The following is a 27788-nucleotide window of genomic DNA, read 5'->3' on the forward strand; positions in this document are numbered from 1 at the left end:
CAATTCTGCAGATGGCGAAGCTTGTTGTAAATTTTAAAGCAATGTTTGCCCTGCAGTGAAAGAAAAAATTAGGAGGCTTAGCCGGTGGCTCCCAGGTGTCCAGGAGTGAACTGGAAGACATCTGCTAGATCAGGAATACTCAACTATTTAGGCAGAGGATTGAACTACGCTTTCTCATTCATAAAATGTGGATGCAGAAAAGCAACTAATCAAAATTGTAATTACCATCTGAAATAAAAATCTGCTTTGTTTGATGCTGACGAGAAGAATCTACCAAAGCTGTGGGCACCATGAGAAAATCAGCATAAACTTGAAGTAAATTTTAGAGGAATATTATATTAGAGACAGCCAGTGAGAGTTTGGATGATCTTGTTACCCAACACCGAGAAATCAAAAGCATGTAGCTTCTGTTGTGTAATTTTGAGAAGAAATAATGGAGTTGATTATCATGGCATTCCAGAGAGATCATCCATAAAATACATAAGGGATTCAGCATAGAAAGTATACTACAGATCAAGGAGAGATACACATTTTGTGTTCTGAAGAAGCATAATTTAACCTGAAAAATTAACTTTGCTTTCTCTCCATGGATGCTGCCACACCTGCTGAGTCTTTTCATCAATTTCTGATTTTGGTCATGGTTTGTGACAATATTTGCATGCCGTAAGATCTGGAACGTTTCTCCAAGGCACACAAGCAAAGCAAGGTGGTACATTAGCTTTGGGATTTCCAACAAACCATGTGGGTGCCCATATACATAGTCATGTGCAAAGCTGTGTGCTTTTTTTCCCATTTATGGCATGTTGGACATTGCTGGATAATCCAGCATTTATTACCTATTCCTATTGTCCTTGAGCAGGTGGTGGAGACCTACCTTCTTGAACCACTGCAGACCATTTGGTGTTGGTCGATCAACAATGCCATCAGGAATGAGGTTTCAGGATTCTGACCCAGTGACTGAAGAAATGATAACAGATTTCCAAGTCAGGACTGTGAGTGGCTTAGAGAGGGAACCTGCAGGTGGTGGTGATTCCATGTATCAGCTGCCTGTATTCTTCTAGGTGCCAATGGTTGTGAGATTGGAAAATGCTGTCCAAGACGAATTTCTGCAGCATTTCTTGTGGTTGGTACACACTACTGCCATTGTGCACTGGCAGTGAAGACAGTGAATGTGGAATGGTAGCAATCAAGCTACCTTGAAGATGTTTTGTCATTATGTTGTTGGAAATACATTCGTCAAGGCAAATGGGGAGTATTCCATAGTAATCCTAACTTGTGCTTTGTAGTTGACAGACCGGAATTGAGAAGTCAGGAACTTGCTGCAGAGTCCTATCCTCTGATTTGCTCTTGAATGACTGTCGCCAACTCCCTAGACTGACATCAGAAGAACATTTTAACAAACTGTGACATTATTCCCTGACTGAGCCTGGACCATCTGAACCCTCTAAGGACTACTTCCTTTTGGCTTTTAAGCATGTCCATTTACTTGAAGCCCATGCAGTGTTTTTGCCACATATGCTGCTGGCCCATGCTGTAGGTGTGACATTTATGCAGCCTGGCACCTCACAGAAACTGTCGAGACCCTTGACTGTTCAGTACTGTCATCATTAGCAAGCTGCCTGGGTCTCTGTGTTAAAAAGAAATGCAAGCCAAAGAATCAGCTGCTTTTAGTTATGGCTGAAGAGCCTGTGTGCTAACAGGCAATGCAAACAACAGAGGTAGCCTGTAATTTAGGACTGAAGATGCTTTGTGTTAAAAAGCAATGCAAACCAGCAAAGCTGGCAGCCATCAAATAAGCAGAAAGTGGGTGAGCACAAGCCAAATCAGCCAAGAGCCTGAAGATACCTTCTTTTTGGATGCATGAGCTATCCCCTGCACTCAAAGCATGCAAGGCCGAAGTGTTCTTGAGCTCCAAAATAAAGTCCTCAAGATCTGAAGTCATATGTGACTTGCCAAAGGCAGCCATAATCATGTGATGAAGCACATGGTTTGGTGGTGCTCATTGTGTGGAGGAAGTGTGGAAGAGGACATTTCCATTGAGCATGCAGGCTATGGTGGTGATCATGCAACCAGATGAAGGCCGAGAGAAGAAAGCAGTGAGCTGCTAATGGCACTTGATCTTGTGAATTGGCACTGTCTAGTTTCTCAGAAAACATGACAGAATGTGGGATTGCATAGAAATGAAATGAGATTAGCTAATAATGAGATTAAAATGCATTGAATTAAGGTAGTCACTGCTCATTAAAATTCAGAAATCGTCACTTAAATTTCAGAAGCAAAATCAAGACTTCTTTCTTGATGTCAAGAATTTTTTTTCATTCTTGCTCTATTTTTCCAATGTTTTGTTGCTCACAGCAGCAGAAAGTTTTCCCTCTCAGCTATGCAATTTAAGCCTCAATTTCCTTTCCTGAATCCAAAGCAGAGGGAGGCCTGGTTCCGTGATCCTAACTTTTAAAATTGGCTGCCTGCACACGGGATTTTGGTCTGTATTGTGGGCTGGATTAGGACTTGGGCTGAGTGACCTGGGAAAAGTCTAAGAAACCCACCTTTTTCCAAGGCAGCTTGCATGGAAAGCCTGTTTGGAATCTCTGGGACTGTATGCACAATGTAAAAATAAAGATTAAATAGAAACCATTCCTCCTGCTCCCACCCCATTTACTCCCCTCAGTTTGTATGCCCAAGCTGTTAAATCCAATCACCCCTCAAAACACTTGTGCTATCCAATCCATCCAGCCCCATTGTCTCCTCATACTCACTATGCATATCTCGAATGCATACCTCAAGCCCTATATGCCTCCAATCACCTCAGGATCTTTAACAGCCACGATGATAACTATGATTTTCCATACTGTCACCCTATGCCCATCTCTCTTCATGCCAACTTGCCTATCATCTTGTAGGCATTAATCAGGAGGCATTTGACAGAGAATAAAGTGACCAATAAACTCACTGAGAAAAGGTACTTTGCTAAAAAAAACAAATATCCAATACAGTGAAACTGCACATTTCACGTTCATGTTCAATGACTTACTTTAACGAGCATTTCACTTAAGTGGTTAATATTTTATGTGAATAAATATCTCACTCAAGTAGTTAAAATGGAAATTTCCATTCAGTAAGTAGGTGGAGCTATCTATCAATAGACATCCACTGTGAGAATGATAATCTTTGCAGCATATATCCCTTGAACAACCAGACACTGTCAGATACAAATCACAGTTTCTTTCCAGACATTTTCTTTGCAAATATTAGAAGTGTTTCTTCACTTCTAATATACTGGCAGGGAAATTTGCTAGAACTGCTTGGGAGGATTTAAACTAGTAAGGACCCAGGGAGGTAGTGAGGAAAGAGATCAATCTGAGACTGGTACAGTTGAGAACAGAAGTGAGTCAAACAGTCAGGGCAGGCAGGGACAAGGTGGGACTAATAAATTAAACTACATTTATTTCAATGCAAGGGGCCTAACAGGGAAGGTAGATGAACTCAGGACATGGTTAGGAACATGGGACTGGGATATCATAGCAATTACAGAAATGTGGCTCAGGGATAGGCAGGACTGGCAGCTTCATGTTCCAGGATACAAATGCTACCGGAAGGATAAAAATGGAGGCAAGAGAGGAGGGGGAGTGACATTTTGATAAGGGATAGCATTACAACAGTGCTGAGGGAGGATATTCCCGGAAATACATTCAGGGAAGTTATTTGGGTGGAACTGAGAAATAAGAAAGGGATGATCACCTTATTGGGATTGTATTATAGACCCCCCAGAAGTCAGAGGGAAATTCAGAAACAAACTTGTAAGGAGATCTCAGCTATCTGTCAGAATAATAGGGTAGTTATGGTAGGGGATTTTAACTTTCCAAACATCGACTGGGACTGCCATAGTGTTAAAGGTTTAGATGGAGAGGAATTTGCTAAGTGCGTACAAGACAATTTTCTGATTCAGTATGCGGGTGTACCCACTAGAGAAGGTGTAAAACTTGACCTACTCTTGGGGAAAAAAGGCAGGGCAGATGACTGAGGTGTCAGTGGGGGAGCACTTTGGGGCCAGCGACCATAATTCTATTCGTTTTAAAATAGTGATGGAAAAGGATAGACCAGATCTAAAAGTTGAAGTTCTAAATTGGAGAAAGGCCAATTTTGATGGTATTAGGCAAGAACTTTCGAAAGCTGATTGGAGGCAGATGTTCGCAGGTAAAGGGACGGCTGGAAAATGGGAAGCCTTCAGAAATGAGACAAGAATCCAGAGAAAGTATATTCCTGTCAGGGTGAAAGGGAAGGCTGGTAGGTATAGGGAATGCTGGATGACTAAAGAAATTGAGGGTTTGGTTAAGAAAAAGGAGGGAGCATATGTCCGATATAGACAGGATAAATAGAGTGAATACTTTGAAGAGTATAAAGGAAGTAGGAGTATACTTAAGAGGGAAATCAGGAGGGCAAAATGGGGACATGAGATTGCATTGGCAAATAGAATTAAGGAGAATCCAAATATATTAAAGGACAAAAGGGTAACGAGGGAGAGAATAGGGCCCCTCAAAGATCAGCAAGGCGGCCTTTGTGTGGAGCCACAGAAAATGGGGGAGATACTAAATGAATATTTTGCATCAATATTTACTGTGTAAAAGGATATGGAAGATATAGCCTGGAGGGAAATAGATGGTTACATCTTGCAAAATGTCCAGATTACAGAGGAGGAAGTGCTGGATGTCTTGAAACGGTTGAAGGTGGATAAATCCCCAAGACCTGATCAGGTGTACCCGAGAACTCTGTGGGAAGCTAGAGAAGTGATTGCTGGGCCTCTTGCTGAGATATTTGTATCATCGATAGTCACAGGTGAGGTGCCGGAAGACTGGAAGTTGGCAACCGTGATGCCACTGTTGAAGAATGGCAGTAAAGACAAGCCAGGGAACTATAGACTGGTGAGCCTGACCTCAGTGGTGGGCAAGTTGTTGGAGGGAATCCTTAGGGACAGGATGTACATGTATTTGGAAAGGCAAGGACTGCTCACATGGCTTTGTGCATGGGAAGTCATGTCTCACAATCTTGATTGAGTTTATTGAAGAAGTAACAAAGAAGATTGATGAGGGCAGAGCAGTAGATGTGATCTATTTAGACTTAAGTAAGGCATTCGACAAGGTTCTTCATGGAAGACTGATTAGCAAGGTTAGCTCTCACGGAATACAGGGAGAACTAGCCATTTGGTTACAGAACTGGCTCAAAGGTAGAAGATAGAGGGTGGTGGTGGGGGGTTGTTTTTCAGACTGGAGGCCTGTGACCAGTGGAGTGCCACAAGGATCGATGCTGGGTCCTCTACTTTTTGTCATTTATATAAATGATTTGGATGCGAGCATAAGAGGTACAGTTAGTAAGTTTGCAGATGAAACCAAAATTTGAGATGTAGTGGATAGTAAAGAGGGTTACCTCAGTTTACAACAGGATCTGGACCAGATGGGCCAATGGGCTGAGAAGTGGCAGATGGAGTTTAATGCAGATAAATGCGAGGTGCTGCATTTTGGGAAAACAAATCTTAGCAGGACTTATACACTTAATGGTAAGGTCCTGGGGAAGGTTGCTGAACAAAGAGACCTTGGAGTGCAGGTTCATAGCTCCTTGAAAGTGGAGTCGCAGGTAGATAGGATAGTGAAGGCATTTAGTATGCTTTCCTTTATTGGTCAGAGTATTGAGTAGAGGAGTTGGGAGCTCATGTTGCGGCTGTACAGGATATTGGTTAGGCCACTGTTGGAATATTGCGTGCAATTCTAGTCATCTCCTATCGGAAAGATGTGAAACTTGAAAGGATTCAGAAGAGATTTACAAGGATGTTGTCAGGGTTGGAGGATTTGAGTTATAGGGAGAAGCTGAACAGGTTGGGGCTGTTTTCCCTGGAGTGTTGGAGGCTGAGGAGTGACCTTATAGAGGTTTACAAAATTATGAGGTGCATGGATAGGATGAACAGACAAAATCTTTTCCCTGGGATCGGGGAGTCCAGAACTAGAGGGCATAGGTTTAGGGTGAGAGGAAACAGATATAAAAGAGACCTAAGGGGCAACGTTTTCATGCAGAGGGTGGTTTGTGTATGGAATGAGCTGCCAGAGGATGTGGTGGAGGCTGGTACAATTGCAACATTTAAGAGGCATTTGGATGGGGATATGAATAGGAAGGGTTTGGAGGGATATGGGCCGGGTCCTGGCAGGTGGGACTAGATTGGGTTGGTCAGTGTGGACAGGTTGGACCGAAGTGTCTGTTTCCATGCTATACATCTCTATGACTCTGTGACTCTATGACTTGATTTGCAAAAGCATACTTTATTACAATCCCAAAGAGTGTTTTATCTTTCCAGGAGGGGTGCTTTACCACTACAAAATGAGTATTTTACTTCTACACAATAGGAAAAAAATAAAACATTCTGACTGCACTCACTCCTCACACCCCTTCATTCTCACATACTCTCCATGTTCCTTCATCCATGTAACCTAATTTTCTTTGCCTGTCCACCATGATCTGTCTTACTTCAATGCCAACTTAGTGCTGAGTTGTGTCCACCACTTTTTCTCTCTTGATCTACCTCGTCAATTAATTCTAAGGAGCATGCTGAATTTTTGCAGTGTTTCTTGTGGATGTCACACAATTCTGCCACTGTTAGTCAGTATGAGAAGAAATAATTGTAGAATATGTTGGATGCAGTATTAAGCAAGTGGGCTGGTTTGTCCTGGATGGTGCTGATCTCGATTGGTTGGGGCTCATCCAAACAAGTAGAGAGTGTTCCATCGTAGTCTTGATTCATGCATTGTAAATGGTGATCAGGTTGTGAAGAGCCATGATATGAGTTATTCACTGCAGACATTTTAGTCTCTGCTTTGTTCACGTAGTCACAGTATCTATATGGCTGGTTTAGTTCAGTTTCTGGACAATGCATTTTGAGAATTCTAGACACTTGATCGCAGATTAATACTTGTTGACATCTTTTCAAGTTGGAAAGTTATATGAGATTTCTCTACAAGTTACAGACAAGTATCTCCATAGTTAATTGTCCCAAAGGGTAGAGACACAAACAAAAGCAGAAATTGCTGGAAAACCTCAGCAAGCCTGGCAGCATCTGTGGAGAGAAATCAGAGTGAAGGTTTTGGGTCAAGTGACCCTTCCTCAGAACTGGGCAAACAGTTCACTTCAAAGGATCTGTGACCTCCAACCCACAGGATATTAGACACCCACCTCTCTGTGTTGTCTCAAAGAATCTTTGGCTCTCCACCGTGTCCTGAGATCTTATCCTGGGAGTTTTGTCAGCTCTTTGAAGAGGTCTCATTATCCAAAGGAAATGCACGAAGAACGGACCTGTTCTTACCTGATCTAATCTCCAGATTCCAGACATCAGGAACTCCAAAAATGCTATTTCAATGGAAGTTGCTGGTCATTTAAATGGTCAGCTGTTTCTAGGAACCACAGTCTGCCCCCAATTTCACCCCCATGAAAATGAGAAGCCAGGTTTAGGACAGGATTTGCCATTCCTCTCAATTTCTGGCATTTCTGATGTGGCAGAGACAGTGTCCATCCTGTCAGAAATCAGGGTCATACTGTGTATCTTCCAGATGTGAGGTGCCGGGACTGGACGTTGGCTAACGTGATGCCACTATTTAACAAAGGTGGTAAAGAAAAGCCAGGGAACTATACACTGGTGAGCCTGACATCGGTGGTGGGCAAGTTGTTGGACGGAATCCTAAGGGATAAGGTTTACATTTATTTGGAAGGCAAGGACTGATTAGTGATAGACAGCATGACTTTGCGCATGGAAGATCATGTCTCATGAACTTGACTGAGATTTTGAAGAAGTAACAAAGAGGATTGATGAGGGCAGAGCAGTGGATGTGATCTATTTGGACTTCAGTAAGGCGTTCGATAAGGTTCCTCAAGGAAACTGGTAAGTTTAGATCTCATGGAATATAGGGAGAACTAGCCATTTGGATGCAGAACAGGCTCAAAGGTAGAAGACTGAGGGTGGTGGTGGAGGATTGCTTGTCAGAGTGGAGGCCTGTGACTAGTAGTGTGCCACAAGGGTCAGTTCTGGGTGCACTACTTTTTGTCATTTATGTAAATGATTTGGGTGTGAACATAGGAGGTATAGTTTGCAGATGACACCAAAATTGGAGATGTAATAGACAATGAAAGTTACCTCAGTACAATAAGATCTTGATCAGATGGGCCAATGGGCTAAGGATTGGCAGATGGAGTTTAATTTAGATACATGTGAGGTGCTACATTTTGGAAGAGCAAATCAGAGCAGGACTTATACACTTAATGGTGAAATCCTGGGGAGTGTTGTTGAACAAAGAGACCTTGGTGTGCAGGTTCTTAGTTCCTTGAAAGTGGAGTCAAAGGGAGATAGGATAGTGAAGAAGGCGTTTGGTATGTTTTCCTTTATTGGTCAGAGCATTGAGTATCGGAGTTGGGAGGTCATGTTGTAGCTGTACAGGACATTGGTGAGGCCACTTTGGAATATTGCAAGCAAGTCTGGTCTCCTTCCAATCGGAAGGATGTTGTGAAACTTGAAAGGGTTCAGAAAAGATTTGCATGGATGTTGCCAGGTTTGGAGGTTTGAGCTATAGGGAGCAGCTGAATAGACTGCTGCTGTTTATCCTGGAGCATCGGAGGCTGAGGAGTGACCTTAAAGAGATTTATAAAATCATGAGGGGCATGGATAGAATAAATCAACAAGGTCTTTTCCCTGGGGTGGAGGAGTCCAGAATGAGAAGGCATAGGTTTAGGGTGAGAGGGGAAACATATAAAAGGGATCTCAGGGACAACTTTTTCACGCAGACTGTGGTGCGTGTATGGAATGAGCTGCCAGAGGAAGCGATGGAGGCTGGTATAATTATAGTATTTAAAAGGCATCTGGGTAGATATATGAATAGGAAGGATATAGAGGGATATGGACCAAGAGCTGGCAAATGGGACTGGATTAGGATTCATAGGATATCTGGTCAGCACGGACGAGTTGGACTGAAGGGTGTTTCCATGCTGTATATCTCTATGACTATCTGAAAACCTGTATATAGACCCCCTCTAATTTATTGATTTTCAGGCAGGTTGTGGCCAACAACACTTACTTTATGGTGTCAATAACAGTACAATGATCTTACCCTTACACTGTATTCTCCTATCAATTATCAGCCTGTTAAAAGGTTATCTCCAATTCACTTATGATATATTGTGCAGGACCTTATCAGATGCTTTTTGGAATAAAACATCAATGAATGCTCTTCTGTACGTTATGTCAGTGACCTCTTAAAGAAGTTAAACAAGATTAGTGAATGCTTTAGTATTCAAATAAGCAATTCGCAATCTGATAATTGTTGTGTTATGTCTCACAGCTAGTACACAATGTATCTTTAAGAGACATGCTCATTTTCACTGTATCAGAGCACATGACTCAAAGATGGACAGGATGGACAGTGCCTCTGCCACAACAAAAATGCCAGAAAATTTGTCAGGAATTATAAATCCTGTCCCAAACATGACATGTCATTTTCATAGTATCATAGCATGTGACTCAAAGATATCAAGGTCTCAGTCATCACCCTAATAAGGCAATATGAAGCATGACACTCTGATGGGAACTTTCTATTGTTTGTCATCAATTGGTTTAGTATTAGCCCAGACACTGAAGTGCCTCTGACTGTTATATATGCAAGAGCTGTAATAACCGTCTGATAGATCTCTTAGAAGTAGGTTACCCACAATTAGCTGTTACACGGTGGGACCTTACATAAATATTGCCTCATCAGAAACAAATACACTGCAAAAGCAAAGGCCAACAACACAGTATCAGGTCAATAATCATTGGTGTGACTCAATTATTTGATATTATTTCCTTGCTTTCAAAAGACAGACAAATAAGTTATAATTGTAATATCAGGGGTTCCGCTTCAGCTTACTTTGCGCTGTGAACATCTGCAAGACAAACATCGAAAGAAAGCAGTTTTTTTTCAATTCCAGTTTCTTAGCCAGAAACGTATTATTTTCTGATAAGTCAAACAATCTTTGTTCAGTACATAAGTCCTTCTGCACTATCAAGATAAAGGCCAGAGTTAGCTGAGAGAGCTGAGACAACAAAAACAACGAACAGATTTGTCAACAAAATTAGAACAAGCAGGATTGCACTTGAAATACATCTGTTATGGACTGAAAACTGAAACCTACAAAACTCCTGCAGGGTTGGTGTGGATAGAATATTTCTTTTGGCTCGTGAGTCAAGAGTCAGGTGACAGTTTCAGAATAAGAAGCAGGCCAACTGAAGCCGAGATGAGCAAACATTCTTCACTCCCAAAATAGGGAATGTTTGAAAATCTGAACTTCAAAATGTTGTGAATGTTGAAACCAAAACATTTCTGGATGGCCAATGACATCAAGGGATATGAGGACCATATGCAAAAACAGTGTAGAGTTGGCTGATAAACAATGATTTGTGTGAATGATGCAGCAGGCTCACCAAACTGAATGCCTGCACAATTCAGTCAGTTCATTATAATGAAAATACTTTCTTATCAACTCCACCAACACCAAGTTATGAGACACCGCAGGCATTAAATGACACAGTTTTGTATGCAGCAAGAACTTTATTGCTAATATAATCATTTGTGAAAAGTAGCTAAAACATGACAATAGTATAAGTTCATTTTTTTTGGTTCTGTGCAAATTTAGTTAAATGGTTGTGCTATTGCAAACGTGAGTTTTAAGATTACTGGAATTATTCACTTTGTCCCATGGTACTCAATTGCAAACAAGAAACTCCAACATAACTTGAGATGCAATGATGACAACATATGATGATGATAATAAGACCCAAAAACCCAAAAATCAGTTTTGAAACATTACTGCTATTCATCAAATCCAGATGATAAGCAAAATATATTATAAATTTAGAGCTACAATGCTGCAGGTATTTTTCATTAAAGTATAATAAAATAAATCATAAATTGTGTCGCCTTCGACTCCTTGTGTGTATTTTCTAATAAATGGCTTAACAACAGCACTTGAGATTATGTTGTATTGCTTGCCTTTTGGATGAAACATGGTGAAAGTGAAGGAGACTAGAAGCTTGTATTGGGTTAAAAATGTGCACAGACTAATTTTTTAAATAGTTATGGAACTGTCACTTGTGGTAGCAGAAACATTATTGGATCATATCACAGAATATTTAGAGTTTATGAAAATGTATAAATGTTTTTGAAAACAGAGGTATATAAAGTATAATCAGTGAAACACAGCATGTAATGAGAAAAATTAACATTACTTATGTACCTGTTAAAGCCGGCTCACAAAAGCTTTTTTTGAGAGCAGAACAGGATGTGAAAGTGTCAGTCATGTGAAAAATTATTTTTAAATTTTATTCTGTATGTCTGTTGGATTCTAAGAGTTAAAAAGAGTAAGCTGTCACAAAAAAGATTTGTGGTATCTTAAAGGCTTCAGAACTAGTGAAACTTAACTACCAAGGCAAGTAGAACTGAACAGCCTCCACCCTGGAGGCTCCCTGCCGCATTCCTGATGAAGGGCTTTTGCCCGGAAACGTCGATTTCCCTGCTTCTTGGATGCTGCCTGACTTGCACCACTCTAATCTGGACTCTGATCTCCAGCATCTGCAGTCTCACTTTCGCCTAAGATTGACAATTAATAGTTCCTGTTTTAACTACTTGCCAATTATGATCCCACCCATCAACATCCTCCACTCAGTCTGCACAAATTAATGTTCCCTTTTGAAGTTTTGTTTGCTGCATCCCCATCCTGATGATAACAATACAAAAAGCTTGAACTTTATGTCTCTTTTCAGCAGTATTTAAGTTCTGTGCTACCCCCAATCAATTACTAATAATGATAAAGCAAACAACATTTGATCAGGCATAAATTTTACTTGAACAATCTATTTTCCTAAATCCTGAGCAGCAATCCAAACCTCAAATTGAATTCGTCTTAAGATTTTCCCTTATGCAGAATTTCATCACAAATACAAGTAAACCTAACATCCAAATAGAGACAAGCCTTTGGTAAACTGCAATCATAACTAAGGTATGAATGCCAACTAAATGCATCTGAAAAGGAAAATTGAACAGAGTGGCTCCACAGTTTCAAATGCAAAGGTTGCAACATTGTACTTCTGAAGTGGAAGGCCTGGGCTTCATTAAAATAGACCAGGCAAGCTAACAGTTGCTGTCATCTCTCCAAAGGCAATTTGACCTTTCAAACAAAACAGGTACGAGTTGACTTGTTTTACAGCAATGACCTACTGCTCAGTCAAATGATAGACATGTGGTGGCAACAAAGGAAATAGGGAGAGGAAAAAGCAACTGAGATACTTCCAAATCAGACAGAGGAGCAAAATGAACATTTCTGTTTCTCATGAGTTGAAAGCAATATTTACTTAAAAAAGAATCACACAATACCAGGTGATAGTGCAACAGGATTAATTGGAAGCACTAGCTTTCAAATGGTACATTGGCAAGACCGAGCAGAGGCTACGACAACGGATAAATGGACGCAGCACAACAATCACCAGCCAGGAATGTTCCCTCCCAATTGGGGAACACTTCAGTGGTCCGGGACACTCAGCCTTGGATTTTCAGGCGACCATCCTCCAAGGTGGACTTCAGGACAGGCAACAATGCAACGTGGCCATGCAGAGGCTGATATCTAAGTTCAGTACCCATGGGGATGACCTCAACTGGGACCTTGGGTTCATGTCATACTACAGGTGACCCCACTGCACGACACACACTCTCGCACACACACTCCTGCAGACCTACACACTCATGCAGACCCTCTCTCATACACAAGGACAAATACACACACCCCACACACATACTTATACCCGTTTACACTCACACATACATCCACATACTCTCATAGACACTCAAACACCCACAGCACCTCCCCCCCCCCCCACCCACCCAACACACACATATCTACATGCACACACATGCATATAAGTTAGTGGGGTTAATTGAAACTTGCAGAATTACAGTTTATTTTTCTCAAAAACTGCATGAATCCATGTAAGATTCTGTAAATCCTTTCTTTAGAAATATAATCAGTCTGAACATTGGCACACAGACAGACTTTAACCTTATACCTTCAATCATTATCTGAGCTGACATAGCACCTATTGTTAAAGTTTGCTTGAGAATGTAACTTGAAAAAAGTTCAGGGGTTTACATATGAAAAATCTGAAACCAACATGCTAAAAGATGAGAGACTTAACAAACAATCCAGGTCTTTTTCAATGTATCATCTCAATTGCATCATACTGTAAACTTTTGATATAAATTCTGTCTTACAATCTTAACAACCACCTGAAGAAGCAACGCTCCAAAAGCTAGCGCTTCCAAATAAACCTGCTGTGGTCTCCGTCTTAGGATTCTTTCTTTCAGATAATAGCCCTCCGAAACATTCTCTCCCTCCTTTGCAGAGTACGCATATATCTTTTAACGTCTTGTCTTGCTTTGCAAGTCTTTTAGCCTTTCAGGACTAAACACTTCTATCTGACCTGCTGCCTGTTCAGGTTTTTCCAGCACCATTATGTCAAACAGGGTGCCTGCTAACTGAAACTCAACTCCTTCACCTTTCTCTTTACTTTTCACTTCGTGTTGTGACTTATGATAGTGGGATCTGATTACTACACATTCTGGGAAAATACTAGGATATTTCTGCTTTAACTCCTCAGTTTTCTGGTCTTTCTTGGGCTTCTCTACAACAAGTTTTGTCACTCCCACCTTGGATCCTACCAATTCCCAAGAATAAACTGAATGAACTGAAACTCGGTCAATTATTCCCACATTGAGTTGGCATTCCAATCTGATCTTACATAGGGGAATGCTAAATTTCTGTCCATCTATCCCACACTCTTGGGTAACAGATCAGAAAGAGAGCATATTAATTCATCTCTTACTATCAGCGACTGGTTAGATCCTGTATCTCGCAAAAAATTTCTTGTCCTTCTCCTCCTGTTCTTTCTGAGTAAGCTTTTTCCACAGAGGCGAATTCTTTGCAGAGATTAGGTACTAAATCCATACCCAGCCCCTGCCTAGACTCTGCACTCTCCTGCAGCTCCTCGGCTTTTCTTGGGGTCTCCTTTACTATCTTCATTAATGCCACTGCCTTAGCTTCTTGTACCATATATTTTCCCACAACGTCTTTCTTGAATGACCAGCACTATGACTTTATGTGTTCCACTTTACCACAGTGGAGACACCTGAGGCCTTTCACCTCCTTTCCACGCTCTTGGGCTTATTTTTTAATCTGTGGTAAATTCCTACCAGTTTTCTCTTCTCTTTCTTACACAGTGTAGCATCCCCGCCCCCCCTTCTCCCAAATTATATTGCTCAGAGGACAAAATTCTGGCTGGAAACGTGGCTTATGCACCAACATGTATTAATCTGCTATTCTGCTGCCATTCTCACTTCCTGTTCCTCCATGTGAATACTAATCATCTCTGGAAGTACGTTTTTAAACTCTTACAGCAAAGTAATCTCTCAAGAGCCTCAAAGGTCCTAACTATTTTTAAAGCACGTACCCATCTATCAAAATGACTATGTTAATTCTTTCAAACTCAATATCACTCTGACCTGGTTCCTTCTTTATGTTTCTGAAGTGCTATCTATATGCTTCTCATACTAATTCATAAGCACTTAAAAACAGCCTGTTTAACCTCTTCATAATCCATTGATACCTCATCTGACAATGCGGCAAACACCTCACTAGCTCTGCCTACCAGTTTAGTCTGCACTAGCATTACACATAAATCCTTGGAACACTCCATCTACCTAGGCAATTTTTCAAATGAAATAAAGAAGGCTTCAACAACTTTCTCATCAAAATGTGGCAGAGTTTTGACTTATTTATATATCGCACTACCTTTTCTTTTAATCTCCATCCTATTAACTTGACTTTTCTGACTAAGTCACAACTTCAAGTTCAAATTCTCTCTCTTTTTGTCTTTAACTTTCTTCTCGCTCTCTCTCTTTGCTCAGCTAAGAACCTTCGCTCTCTTGTTATCTTCTAACTCCATTTTCCTCAATTATAATGTAAGTTTTTCTACCTCTACAGCATTTGTCTGTTTCTCTGACACACTGTCGGACTTTGGCTCAATCTACTAACTTACTTTCTTCTATGTGTGAGCCAAGTCCTGCGTGTTCTTTAAATGAAGCAATAGGAGAAGATATTCAGTCTCATACTTTTAGTTTATTTTAGCAGTTAGTGGATAAAGCATACAGAGCTCTGGGTGTAGACCTTTCCGTCCCTGACACACTGTATAGTTTGTCAGGGACGGAAAGATCTACACCCAGATGTCTGTATGCTTTATCCACTTACTGCTAAAATAAACTAAAAGTGTGAGACCGAATATCTTCCCCTATTGCTTCATTTAAAGAACACGCAGGACTTGGCTCATACATAGAAGAAAGTAAGTTAGTAGATTGCCTGACCCAGTCTTTTATATAATAAAAACACCTAAGCAGTTGAGTAACTGCCTTACAGTTTCAGCTTTATTTTTGTCCTTGGTTAAACCCAAATCTAACTTCTTTGCTAATTCTACTTCTTTCCTTCTATACTTACCTGGCAAATTTGAGAGTCATCTTCAAATCCCAGAACCTCTTTAGCAATTTTAAGAGCCATTTCTCTCACTTCCAAATTAATCAACCACAAGTCACTGAAATTAAGCAAATTGTCTCACCTATGTTTTATTTAAAATTGAGGGCATTAACCTGCAAGTGTTGAAATCTGCTGGGATTTTTCATACCCCTAAATCTATTTAAATCTGTCAAAACCAGTTCAAATCCCGGACGAAAACACCTAAATTATTATGTCACAGGGTAAAAACCCCCTGCTGAATTAAATCGGCAACGCAGACAAGATTTATCCCGTGTGGTAATCTATGAAAATTCGAGAGGCCAAGAATTATCCCAGCGATCACTAATTAAAGTAAAAATTAACAACTTTGTTTTTTAAAACAGAGAATAATTAACTAACAATTCCTTTCTCCAACATATCTTTTAGTTTCCTATCTTTAATACTGGTCCATTAAAAACCCTGATGAAGATTTACCAAAAAGGTTCAATTTTCAAAACCAGCCAGCTGTCGAACCTTCTCTCTGTATCTTCCTCGGTCTTCTTTTCTTCTTAGGGTTTCTGTTTCACAGGTTGTTAATAGATAAAGGTAGCTTTAAGAGAGCTATTCTGGGGGCAGTCTGCATATGTTGGTTGCAGTTCTCCTCCAACTGTCAGATCTTTCCTGGTCTTGTACCCCAAAGCATTGGATTGTTTCATTGGTTTTGATATTGTCAAAATCCCAAATTCAAATTTGATTGGAGTTTAGTATCTTGGGACATAATTTAAACTGATTGGCTGAATTTGAATTTGTTTTTGTCTCATAGCAACCCAAGTACTGTTAGCTGCTGGACCAAATGTTACAATGTAAATTCTCCAGCACTCTGTGTGCTTGCTAAGTCTTTCAACTCTCTTAAAGGTACAGTATATCTCCATACCTTGGTAACTGGCCCAGTTCATCAAGATTCCATTGAACTCTTAGACAACCTTCTTCACAGTCTACTACACCACTAATTTTGATTTTAAGATCTTCCACAGAACCTAAATCTTTGACCACTCATTTTTCTACAACTTCTGATATTTCCTTCTTTTGCTCGATCTGTTTTTCTGCTCATAATGAGCTCCTGTATCTGTGAGGCACATTAGGTTCTCCTACACTGAAGACTCTACAAGAATGCCAATAATTCCTGCCATTATTATTTCTGCCTGTGACCCAAAGTAAAAGCCAGTGTGCCCAGAGACAAAGCAGACCATTAGCCTAATGAATACTTGATATCCTTCTAAATAAGGGAATAAGAAAACTGGCATTAGCGTTTCCAAACAATGTAGGCTGTCTGGAGTGGAATCTTGACAGGTAACTGGGTGCATATGAATGAGGTGGTCATCAACTGAACACTGCACTGCTGGATTACAGAGCTGCCAACAAATAAATGGGATGAGGATGAAAGTTTTGTCCTTCACCAATTAATGCCCCACTGAGGTTAATGGTTGCAGCCAGCTGGCAGTAGCAGGGTTGTGTCCTCTATTAACTCCGAGGGGGCAGAACAGAAAATCTTGGCTTCTGAATAAATCCTGCCCGATACGTTTTTCAACCAACCATCCAGTACTCTCTTCGGTACCATAACTGTTCCAAATTTATTTAATAATCCAAATTGTACTCAATTGCATAATTGAGCTGGTTCTTTTGACCGTCACCTTCAATTTGTATCTGTGGCTCTTTGACAATTTGCATTGGAAGCAATTTCTCCTTGTATATTTTGACAAAATCATTGATAATTTTGAATATCTCTAACCAGGGCTCAAACTTTATTTTTCAAAGGCTCTTGTTGAGATTTTCTAAAGTGCAACTTTTGGTTTCGAGGGTCTACAATTTGTTTTTCAGGACTCCCTTTTCATGCTCACTAACTCGCATTTTGGATGATACATTCATGAAAACAATGCCTTCCATGTTCAACATATGGCGTGTTTGATCTCATACAGAAGCACCATTAAAAAACTTCAACAATATCCTCAACACACATCATCCCTCCAATAAACTTAAAGCCACAACACAGCAGGAAAATAATAATTTCCTCAACACCACAATGCATAACTTTGCCTAAGATTAAACAAAAGTTAACAAACAAGTTTTCTTTTCCAAATACCTGACACACATTCACAAAAAATGCCATCACCCCAGTCTTGCCTTTTACAGACGAATTGAGGTCACAGCAAGTATGTTTTCATCACATATGCACAAAACTGGAAGACTTTAACCAGACATTTACCACATCATAGATCTCAATCTCAGATTTAAATTTAACCATTGATATGGTGTTCCATACTTTTATAACATGTTCATTTTGCACCCACAATAACTCCTGAATTACATAGCTTTAAGCCAGACATTCCACATTAATTTGCAAGGAATTAATAATTTTAATGAGTTAAAGTTTTCCTGCTGTTACTTTGTTGCATGTTCCTTTTGCCAGTTTAAAACTGTTCGCTTTATTTTTTAGTCTCCATCGCTCTAAAACCCCTTTGCAGCCTCCTTCTCCTTTCACCCCCCCCCCCCGCCATTGAATCCATCTACTCTCCCCTTGCAGAATCCCTCTCCCCCAGCCCTTGCTCCCTCCACCACACTCGCAACATCCCTTTGCTGCTCTCATTGCAGCTTTCCTCTTCACTCTTCTCCAGTTAATTAAAGTCCCTTATTTCTATAACCATTCTAGTAAATTTCTTCTACACCTTACCAATACATTGGCATTGTTCCTAAAGTGTAGTGCACCTATTGAACAACCCTAAATTGAGGGTGAAACAATGTTTCCTATAGGTTTTTTTCACAACTTTCTTGTTTTTGTAACTGATTAATAATGCCAAGAACATTATTTTTCAAACGTTTCCTAAGTGGTTCTTAAATTAATGAACATTTGTTTGCAAAATCCATTGTTCCTTCACCTCCTTTAAAATTGTTCATTCTTGCCTCTCATTTCTCAAGAAAAGTGAGTAATTTCAAATATCTTGGTGCTGTATCACATCTGTCTGTTTTACCAATCTGTCATTGCCCTTTTAAGGCCTGTCCATTCGTCCCTTCCTTCTACTACATGTTTGAACATTGTATTATCTGTAACATTGTGCCCTTTGAACCCAAGTCAAGATCACTAATACATATCTTACAGACCAGTGGTCACACACTAATGCCAGGAAACCTACCTCCCTCCTATCGAAAAAAACAACTGTTTTGTGTAGCCTGCTATCTGTCCCTTCCACAATTGTACGCTCATACTGTTGCTGTTCTTTCAATCCCATGGATTTTAATCAATCTTTATGTGGTACTTAGTCAAGCACCTTTTGAAAGTCGCTAGACATTTTTAAAAAATCACTACCTTCATCAATGCATTTTCCTGCTTCATCAAATAACTCATTCACATTAGTCCATCATCTTTGGCCTTTAACAAATCCATGCTGACTTTCATTTGTTTGCCCATAATTTTCTAAATGCTAATTAGTTTTGTCCTGAATTATCGTCTCTGAAAGCTTTCTACCATATATTCAACACATTATCCTTTAGTTGTCAGGTTTATCCTTCTCTCCATTTTACAACCAGGGATGCAACATTTGCCATCTTCCAGTCCTCTGACAAATTTTCCCTGTGCAAGGAGGCTTGGAAGATTGTGGCCAAAGCCTCTGCAATTTCAACACTCACTTTCCTCACAGAATGCATCCCAAAAATTTATGTTCTATTTCAAGTTATGCAACTCTTTAAATACCTCTACTTCATCTGTTTTTTTTAAATTGGCTCTGCTTTACTACTACCTTGACACAATCATCTTCTCTTCTCTGAAGAAGAGTGACTGCCAAGTACTCATTTAGTAACTCAACCATGCAGATTGCCCACAGAAATATTTTCTTTTGATCTCCAATTGTCCTACTTTCCTATCTATAGTTGCATAAGAGTTTTGGATTTCCATTCACGTGATCCACTAAGTTATTCTTATACTCTTTTTAAAATTTTTTTTTGTGCTTTTAGATCTCCCCACCACTTTCTCGAAGCAGCCTACTTCTGAACTATACTATGAATGGTAAAATGATCATAAATGTCCTTTGTCCATTTAAGTTGGACTTCAATGTTTCTAGCCATCAAGGAAACTCCAGTTTTGGATGTGTTTTCTTTGTTTCTCTCCTGGTAATCTGTCAACTCTATACATGCTTAAGATAGCAATTTTTGATTTGTCTCTACTGGTCAGATCGTTTTCAAAGGAATTAGCTCTTATCCAGTTGAGTATTTCTACAATTGACGGTTCTTTGTCTTTTTAAAAAAGTTTCCTACGACTTGAGAATATTATGATCAATGCTCTCCGAATGCTTTCCCAGAAACAGGTTTCACTTTCTTCATTTCATGAAGAGAGAGAGAGAGAGAGAGATACACAGAGAGTGGGAGAGTGAGAGAGGTGGGGGGGGGGGGGGGGGGGGGAATGGAGAGAAAGGGACAAGAGCTAGAACTGCTGCCTTCCTCAACAATCAAGAAGGTTCTTATGCACATTTCAGGAAATTCTTCAGTGCTTTGTCATTATGCAGTACCATATTTGATAATTAAATCCTTGAACACCAAAGCCCTGAATTTCTCACATCATTCTGCAAGTTACATGCAAGTATCTACCTCTACCTCTACTCCACTATTCAGCAGCTTAGCAATATATAGTATAGATCTAATTGTGTTGTAGCTCCTATATCCCATAATGCTCAAAACTTTTCAGTCTTTTAACTCCAATGACATATCTAACTCCAGCGTAATAACAAGTCTTTTTTGACCAATAATACCATTCCACTCACCTCTTTTATTCTTCCCTTCTTTGAGCCAGTCCTCTTATTTTGAACATATCATAGCTCCACATCGTAATGTATGTGAGTATGTGAAACTCACCAACCTTACTTTCCACACAGCATGTATTTTCATACATTCACTGCAAACTCATCTAACACTACCTCCTATGTGCGCTTTGTCAGATCACACTGATGTCTGAATGATTCTTTCATACTAACCAGGATTTCCTGGTTACCTTTGACCTTTAGTTTCTCCTGTCTAACTTTTCATCATGTTGCCTGTTTCCAATTTAAAGAGAGTAGAAATTTGCCAGCAACATACCTTTCTTCCATTAGTTCACGAATTGCTGCCACAGTAGGTCCAGAACCAAGATGTGTGTAGTATGGACCTTCATCTTTTTCTATGATTTGTTCTGCAATTAAGTAAAAATTGAAAATTACATTACTTAACTAGTTTTATTTCCACTTGTCAAAGTTGTGGAGAATATAAAATCAAGAATACCATTCAGAGTACAGCTACAAAAGTTTAAATTTTTAGTTGTACAAAAACCTATGAGTCTTGAAATTTAAATCCCATTTAACAGCCTGATGGAATGACACTGAAGCGGAGATCATCAATGAATTCTGGAATAGTAAATATGAGAGAAAGCAGTCACATTTTCAGAGCTTGCTCACTCTTGAGTTACACACATTTGGTGCACAAAGCACTAAATTCATCCTTAAGTGTAGGAGTGGATGTTTCAGTGAAATGACCTCCAGAATATGTCTGTAGAAATTCCTCAGAATGATGCTTTTAAGCCCTTAAATCTTTAATACCTTTAAGTCTTCAACTGCTATATCAATCACCTTGCTTTTATTATAACATCAGAAGTGATGATTGCTCAAAATACAGCACTCCTCAGTAGCAGTCTGTGTCCACATACAGCAAGACCTTGGCAATGCTAAGTGGCTTGGGCTGCTAAGTGGCAAGTAACTGCCCAACTGCCAGGCAATGACATTCTCCAACATGAAAGGTTCAGACCATTGTCTCAGACATTCAATGGTATTATCGTCATTGAATTTCCAGTTTCTTTGACCATCCCCAATTTGACTGGCTATGAACTTTACAATTATCTCAGCAAGTTAGAACTCTGCAGTTGTCTTGCTCCTGGTTGAAACTGATCCAAAGTTTTCTCAAGCCTGGTTAAGATTGTGCAATGGATCAAACAAAGGTGTGTCCAGGGGACTCTCTGTTTGATGTAGTGCTGTAGTGTCTCTTAATCAAATCATAGATCATCATTTTTTTAAACAATCATCTGTTATAATGAGGACTACTACATAATGTGTTATGCAACAGGTAGTGGAATAACATTTAATGCAACCGATAACTAAATTTTGTGTCAGCAGACTTTCCCAACAGTGACCTGCACTGAATAATTCCATTGGTACTTGACACAGCCATATTTACAACCACAAATCCAAAAATGCATTGTGGAAAATACAATAGGAGATCGAAAAGTTTAACACATATATTGGAAATTTGGGATTTGACATTCACGTAGAAATGTTACGCGCACAATGGACGTCACAGTGAACAGCAGGTTCTCATGATTGCATCATGTGATTTGTTTGATTTCTGTATTGATTTTACTCCTGGATTTGTTATGAAAGTGTGTTCACCTTATACACCAGATATAGGGTACAAAGAAGTAACTACGATTATTGCTGGATCTTTACCTTAGTGTTTAATGATCTGTCCTGTGAAGCCTCAAATTTTGTCAGTAGTATTAATCAAAACCAGTCACTTTTTAAAGAAGAAAAATCAATAATCCCAGTTATTTAGTGAACAAATGAGCCAATAAAGATTCCATGTATTTGAAAAAAAACATACTCTAAATACTATCTTGGGTCAGCATGTATACTTTAAAACTCACAATCAACAGAAGTTTGAGATGAATGAATAGGTCAATAAAATCCAGCCTACTTTAATCTTGGTCAATAAACTAGAAGTTACACACAATGACCCAGTACAACTAAGATAGATCTTACAAATTGGCTTGGCAGTCCACTCAGCATTTATATTTTTGATCCCAGTCTCAAGGTCCTTTAAAACTCTTTGCTCTTCATGAAGAATTTCACTTTCTTGAAATTAACATCATTCCCAGCTTACAGCAATCGAGATGGCATAGATCCATTAATGTTCTCTTCAAAGTAACAAAAACATCTGAATAAACTGTATGTTTGCCTATTTTCAGCATCTGGATTTGGTCTCTATTTCCTTAGCCTTCCTTCAGGACACAATGGTGATTTGAAAACCAATAGCTCGATGTCCTTTTGTATAGTTTCATCCAGTATCAGTTTTGGCTTTCAATCTAATTTTCAGTCTTAGTTTCTTTGGAAACTAAAGCTGTCAGTTTCTGTTCAGTTTCCCTTTTCATTAGGGTCTTTCTCAAAAAAAACCCATCAATTTCACCACAGCTTCTATAGTCTACTTAGAATCTTCAATGTGGATTTAAGTCCCCATATTTGAATGAGAATGGGATAGTAGAACATGGAAATTAATTAGATGACCGAATCTACTGCCTCACTTTTGCTAAAATCCAGCCTACCACCATCTTGGCAATTCTTTGAAACACAGCATATAAGAACATAAGAATTAGAAGGAGGAATAGATCACTTGCTCCCATGAGCCTGTTTTCAGGCACGAAGATTGTGGCCACTTTGCAGATGAAAAACCTGATCCAGCCTACCTTGCATACTGGGTTAGAGAACTGCAAAGGTCAACAACTTTTTTAAAAAAGGAAGTCCTCCTTGTCTTTCTCTTGAATGGGAGACTTAAATGCTAAAATAATTCCTTTATCACTGGAATCAATGTAGTAAATCTTCTCGGAACTCTCTCCAAGGAAAATATATCCCATCAATAATGTGACAAAAACTGCACTGTATGCGTGGTTTCAGTAATGTGGTCTATGTCAAAATGCAATCTTGGAACTGCATAGTTTTCTCTGCAGCAGCCACGGCCTTCCTTATGGTACTGTTGACAAGAGCTGTTGGCCTCTGGTTGGAAACTCACAGCAAATGACATCTCTATCCCTAGGGACTTGATTTGAAGGGAAAATCAATCACGTACCTGACTGACTTGCGAGTTGGCCGGCTTTCCCAAAAAAGTGGGGATCCCTCTATAAATCTCCAACCAGAAGATAGGACCCTGATACCTCCACAAGACTCCGCCCTATTTTACTTGCCTAATTCAGCGTCTAGAAGCATGGACAAAGAATCCAGACTCAAAAGTTTATTAATTTCTAGTTTGTATTAGATATCTGCAAAATAAAAAAAAACTTATCGATAGAAGTGATAATGAAGCAGTTGGATTGTTCAGCTGGATCCAACAAGCTCACTGAGGTTCTGGAGGCAAGGAAAGCTTCAGCTTTACCTTGGCTGGTTTTTGCATGACTTCAGACCCACACAGCATGGTTGATTTTTAATAGCCTTTTGGAAAGTCACAGCAAATAATCCTTTCTGTGGTCCAGCCAGATCTTGTGACAATAATTCAACCAGTTGTCATCAAAATCTATTCAAATCTCAGCCATTTGGACTTCATCACATGAAGATGAGGGATAAGTCAAAGGGAACTACAATGATGAAAAGCAACATTGCTCTTAATGGGGGAATAGGCATTAAAGGAGATTGACAGCTTCCTTCCTATCAATTTTATTTTCTTCTGTGAGGACTTGCAAGGCTTGTGTGCAGCAACTCCTTCCAAAACTGGAGTGGCGGTGGCATGCTGAATGGCGCACGGGACTCTCAGAGTGGCTGCGTAGCTCTTCAGCTGAGAGGTTACGCTGGTTCACAGACTGATTCAGTAAATTGGTAGCTGCAGAAATGTCAGAAAGCATTATAAGCAAAGGCTAGATTATTTGAAATTTGAAGATAAGACCATAAGACATAGGAGTGGAAGTAAGGTCTTTCAGTCCATCGAGTCCACTCTACCATTCAATCATGGCAGATGGACATTTCAGCGCCACTTACCCGCCTTCTCCCAGTATCTTTCAATTCCTTGCGAGATTAAGAATTTATCAATCTCTGCCTTGAAGACATTTAGTGTCCCAGCCTCCACTGCGCTCTGTTGGCAATGAATTCCACAGGCCCACCACTCTCTGACTGAAGAAATGTTTCCTCATTTCCATTCGAAATTGACCCCTCTAATTCTAAGGCTGTGCCTAAGAGTCTTCATGTTCCCAACTGACAGAAACAAATTCCCAATGTCCACCCTTTCAAAGCCATGCATTATTTTATAAGTTTCTATTAGATCTCCCCTCAACCTTTTAAACTCTAATGAATACATTCCCAGGATCCTCAACCATTCCAGGGATCATCCGTGTGAATCTCCACTGGACACACTCCAGTGCCAGTTTGTCGTTTCCTGATGTGTGGGGCTCAAAACTGAACACAGTATTTCAAATGGGGCCTAACAAGAGTTTTTACATTCCAACCCTTTTGAGATAAATGACAACATTACATTTGCTTTCTTAACCATGGACTCAACCTGTAAGTCAACCTTTAGAGAATCCTGGACTAGCACTCCCAGATCCCTTTGTACTTGATGAATTTTCTCACCGTTTAGAAAATAGTCCATGCCTGTATTCTTTTTTCCAAAGTGCAAGACCTCGTACTTGCTCACATTGAATTTCTTGGATCACACTCCTGAACTGACTAAATCTTTCTGCAGCCTCCCCACCTCCTCAGAACTACCTGCCTGTCTGTCTAACTTCGTATTATCAGCAAACTTCGCCAGAGTGCCCCCAGTCTCTTCATCCAGATCATTAATACATTAAGTGAACAGCTGTGGCCCCAACACTGAACCCTGTGGGACACCACTTGTCACTAGCTGCCATTCCGAAAAAGAACCTTTTATCCCAACTCTCTGCCTTCTGTCATACAGCCAACCCTCAATCCATGCCAGTAGCTCACCTTGAACGCCATTGGCCCTCACCTTACTCTGCAGCCTCCTGTGAGGCACCTGATCAAAGGCCTTTTGGAAACCTCTTCAAAGAATTCTAACGGGTTTGTCAGGCACGACATTCTCTTACTAAATCCATGCTGACTTGTTCTAATCCGACCCTGCACTTCCAAGAATTTAGAAATGTCATCCTTAACGATGGGTTCTAGAATTTTACCTCCAACCTTCCTGAGGTGTTGGGCATAGTGGCTCAGTGGTTAGCACTGCTGCCTCACAGCACCAGGGTCCCAGGTTCGATTCCAGCCTCAGGTGACTGTCTGTGTGGAGTTTGCACATTCTCCCTGTGTCTGCGTGGGTTTTCTCTAGGTGCTCCGATTTCCTCCCACAATCCAAAGATGTAGAGGTCAGGAGAATTGGCCATGCTAAATTGCCCATAGTGTTAGGTGCATTAGTCAGAGGGAAATGGGTCTAGGTGGGTTACTGTCCGGAGGGTCGGTATGACTGGTTAGGTTGAAGGGCCTGTTTCCACACTGTAGGGAATCTAATCTAAAAAAAAACCGAGGTTAGGCCAATCGGCCTATAGTTTTCCATCTTTTGTCGAGATCCTTTCTTGAACAAGGGGGTTACAACAGCGACCTTCCAATCATCTGGGACCTTCCCTGACTCCATTGATTTTTGAAAGATTACAACCAATTTCTTCAGTCACCTCCCTCAGAGCTCTAGGATGTAGCCCATTGAGGCCAGCAGATTTATCCATTTTTAGACCTTTTAGCTTTTCTAGCACTTTCTCTTTTGTAATTGCCATCATACTCAACTCTGCCCCTTGACGCTATGTAATTGGTGGGATATTACTCATGACTTCCGATGTGAAGACTGATGCAAAGTACTTATGAATTTCTTCAGCTATTTCCTCATCTCCCATCACTAGCCTTCTTGCATAATTTGGAGCGGCCTAATTTCTACTTTTGCCTCTCATTTGTTTCCTACATATTGAAAGAAACTTTTACTATCATTTCTAATATTACCTTCATATTTGATCCTCTCCTTCCTTATTGCTCTTTTTGTTATCCTCTGTTTATTTTTGTAGTCTTCCCAATCTTCTGAATTCCCAGTGCTCTTGACCACTTTATAGGCTGTCTGTTTTTTGATGATACATTTCCTGACTTCCTTTTTCAGCCATGGCTGTGTCATTTCCACCCCCTCACCCCCCAGATAATCTTTCTTTTCTTTGGGATGAACTCTGAACTGTATTCTCCATTACATCCAGACACTCCAGCCATTGCTGCTCTACTGTCTGCCCTACTAAGCTCTGCTTCCAGTCGATTTTCGTCAGTTCCTCTCTCATGCCCTTGTAATTGGCTTTATTTAACTGTAACACCATTACATCCGATTTTGCCTTCTCTCTTTCAAACTGTAGACTAAACTCTACTATAATATAATCGCTGCCTAAGTGTTCCGTTACTTTAAGATCTTTTATAAAGTCTGGTTCATTACATAGCACTAAGTCCAGAATAGCATACTCCATTGTGGGCTCCATCATAAGCTGTTCCAAAATGCCATCCTGTAAGCATTCCATGAAATCTCTTTCTTTGGATCCACCGGCAACATTATTCACCCAGGCCATTTGCAGAGTGAAGTGCCCCATGATCACCCTGACCTTGCCTTTCTGACATGCCCCATCTATTTCCTAGTATATCTTGCATCCCTGGTCCTGGCCACTGCTGGGAGGTCTGTACCTAACTCCCATTATGGTTTTCTCCCTTGTGGTTCCTCAACTCCACCTACACGACTCCACATCATCTGATCCTCCGTCATCTAGTGCCATAGATTTAATTTCATTCTTAATTAACAAGGTAACCATGCCCACCTCCCTGTCTTTTCGATAAGTTGCAAATCCTTCGATGTTTAACTGCCAGCCCTGAACCCCCTGCAACGTCTTTGTGATGCCTGCCACATCAATCATTCATGATGATTTGTGCTATTAATTCATCTACTTTATTACGAATACTATGAGCATTCAGACAAAGCACCTTAATGCTAATTTTCTTATACTGATGGGTTCCATCACCTCTCGTAATATGTCCTACGTTATCCTTTCTTTTTCCTTCATTCCTAGTCTCCCTCAAACTCAAGACCTGCACACACACTAACCTGCTGCTTATCTTTATACTTGACTCCATACTCCCTGTTGCTTTCCCTTTCCTCCAACTCAAGTTTAAAGTTGTAGTGACCACCTTACTTATCCTTTTCGCCAGAACACTGGTTCCACATTGGTTCAGGTGGAGACCATCCATCAGCACAGATCGCTCCGGTTCCAAAACATGCCAATGCCCCATGAAATGGAATCCCTCTTTTCCACACCAATCTCTTAGCCATGTTTTACTTGCCTAATTTTCTTATCCCTATGCCAATTAACATACGGCTTGGGCAGTAATCCAGAGATTATGACCCTCGAGGAC

The 27788-nt window shown here is 40.2% G+C and overlaps 1 protein-coding gene across 7 annotated transcripts in view; it reads right to left on the reverse strand.

Moving 5' to 3' along the window:
- tet3 (tet methylcytosine dioxygenase 3) overlaps positions 1–27788 on the reverse strand; it is a 380734-nt gene that overhangs the window by 107239 nt on the left and 245707 nt on the right. For all 7 annotated transcript variants that reach the window (XM_072554173.1, XM_072554174.1, XM_072554176.1 and 4 more), the window contains one exon: positions 20713–20803. In XM_072554173.1, the coding sequence (XP_072410274.1) occupies positions 20713–20803 (91 nt within the window). The remainder of the gene's footprint in view (positions 1–20712; positions 20804–27788) is intronic.

This window comes from Chiloscyllium punctatum, chromosome 35 (genome assembly GCF_047496795.1).
Source record: "Chiloscyllium punctatum isolate Juve2018m chromosome 35, sChiPun1.3, whole genome shotgun sequence".
Classification (NCBI taxonomy): Eukaryota; Metazoa; Chordata; class Chondrichthyes; order Orectolobiformes; family Hemiscylliidae; genus Chiloscyllium; species Chiloscyllium punctatum.